At 38.3% G+C, this 2321-nt stretch overlaps 1 protein-coding gene across 1 annotated transcript in view; it reads left to right on the top strand.

The window, feature by feature from the left end:
- LOC100640640 (cytoplasmic dynein 1 heavy chain 1-like) overlaps positions 1 to 2321 on the top strand; it is a 15511-nt gene that overhangs the window by 3369 nt on the left and 9821 nt on the right. Inside the window, 4 exon segments of the mRNA XM_020004140.1 lie at positions 50 to 241; positions 508 to 753; positions 925 to 1012; positions 1206 to 1519. Coding sequence (XP_019859699.1) covers positions 50 to 241; positions 508 to 753; positions 925 to 1012; positions 1206 to 1519 — 840 coding nt within the window.

Raw genomic sequence — 2321 nt, 5'->3', positions numbered from 1 at the left:
CCCTCCCCCTCTCTCCCTCTCTCTCTCTCTCTCTCTCTCTCTCCTCCAGTATATTCCTCCTGATCGAGTCCCAGTAGTATATCCTGATCTTCCCATGCCTCCTACTCACAGACAGTCTATTGTTAATGCTTTTGTATACGTTCATCAGACACTCTATCAAGCTAATACCAGCCTACAGAAGAGAGGAGGGAGGACAATGGCCATAACACCAAGACACTATCTTGATTTCATCAATCATTATGTGAGTGATTTGATCAATTTGATTTGATTTGATTCTTGATCAATGATACAGTAAAGCCTCTTTTAATGGACACACTCTATAGCGTACACCTCCATTTAACGGACAGCACCTAGTGTACCAATTACATTCCTTACTGTATAAAATAACCTCCACATAAAGGACACCTCTGTATAACAGAGACACTTTCTTGTCCCAAAGCGTCTATTATATAGAGGCTACAATGTATTAACTTTTGCTATTACCAGTACCTTTTCTTTCTCTTTTAGGTTAAACTCTACAATGAGAAGAGACAAGATCTTGAGGAACAGCAGTTACATTTAAACGTTGGACTCCAAAAAATACGAGAGACTGTCGAACAAGTAGAAGAATTACAAGCGAGCCTCTCTATAAAGAAGAATGAGCTAGAACAAAAGAACACGTTAGCTAACCAGAAACTGAAACAGATGGTCCACGATCAGCAAGAGGCCGAGAAAAAGAAGATAACGTCACAGGAGATACAGGAGGCTCTTAAGGTAGGTGTGGTCAGGGGTGTGGCTTGTTTTCTCAATGATGAGTGTATCATGACGGTCTTCTTAATATTGAATTGATGAGACGGATTAATTATATATACACTGAGAGAAAATAAATTTATAATTACTGCTTAAATTTGTGTTTTATTATTATTATTATTATTTATTTTGAAGGTTCAAACTCATGATATTGCTCAAAAGAAGGACATTGTGCTTAACGATTTGTCCAAAGTGGAACCAGCTGTCAAAGAGGCTCAGCAAGGTAATTAGTGGGTGTGGTTGTAGGCGTGGCCTGTTCCCAATGATGAACACATCATGACGGTCTTCATAATTATGATGATGAGTCAATTCAGTTATAACTGAGGGAGCAAAAATTTGCAGGACAGCCCAATAAAATTATTTTACAATCATATTTATTGTATTATTATTATTATTATTGCTACTTCTTTTTGCAGCTGTGAAGGGAATTAAGAAATCCCACCTGGTTGAAGTGAGGTCTCTGAACAACCCCCATCAGGTCATCAAAATGGCGCTGGAAAGTATCTGCATGCTAATCGGAGAACCTTACACTGACTGGAAGAGTATCAGACAGATTATAATGAAGGAGAACTTTATTCCTACTATTGCCAACTTCTCTACCGAAGACATTACTGATGACGCTAGGAATAAGATGAAGAAAGATTATTTGTCACATAAAGAGTATAACTTTGAGACTGTTAATCATGCTAGTAAGGCTTGTGGACCTTTGGTAAAATGGGCCATTGCTCAGGTAAGAGAGAGAGGGAGGAGTGTTTTAGTTAAAGTCTGATTTTAATTATGTATATGGAATTTAGTGATACATATACACGTACGTGTTCTTATGATGTGTAGAAAGTTTGAGGTGATTCTAATTAAATTTGGATTTTTTTACGAATTTTTAAAGTTGCTCAAAAATTGGGTCAAAGTCCCTGTACTATAGTACAGGGGCGTTGGCCAAATTTCACCAAAATTGAAAGTAGAGAATTCTCAGTTTTCATAATGTTTTCCGATACTATAAAGTGTGAGCTGATTCTGATTGAATTTGGATTTTTTATGAATTTTTTAAAGTTGCTCAAAAATTGGGTCAAAGTCTCTGTACTATTAGTAACGCGGTAGCGTTACTAAGTAGGATTCACCCCCAAACAAAATGGCTGCCACGACTTTTGCAGCCTTGCTATACCGAGAAAACGAGCTCTTATGCTTACAAGACTTCTTAGAGGACCTTATCTTGACCAGAGGACTCCATTGGTACTACTAGCGTGGCTCTAGACCTTGTCTAAGAGGAAATTCAAAAATTGGCGAACCGGCCGTTTTGTTCAGCCACCTTTTTTCATCTTCATCTTCATCAAGCCCTGTCAATTCAGTTGGCCAGGTGTATCTCGATCTCGGCTGGTGCTAGAAGTATAATTCTTACACCATTCTACTCCAACAGTCAATGCGCAGATCCATGTCCCCTAAAATCATTCTCCAAGATAAGAAAAAGTGATGTTATAACTGCTGTATCAGGCCAACTTACCTCCCGTCGCCATTTTGTTAATTATAGAAGCATGTGC

The sequence above is a fragment of the Amphimedon queenslandica genome, unplaced genomic scaffold (genome assembly GCF_000090795.2).
Source record: "Amphimedon queenslandica unplaced genomic scaffold, v1.1 AMPQUscaffold_12378, whole genome shotgun sequence".
NCBI lineage: Eukaryota > Metazoa > Porifera > Demospongiae > Haplosclerida > Niphatidae > Amphimedon > Amphimedon queenslandica.
The sequence above is the reverse complement of the archived record's forward strand: the minus strand, read 5'-3'. Positions and strand labels throughout refer to the sequence as shown.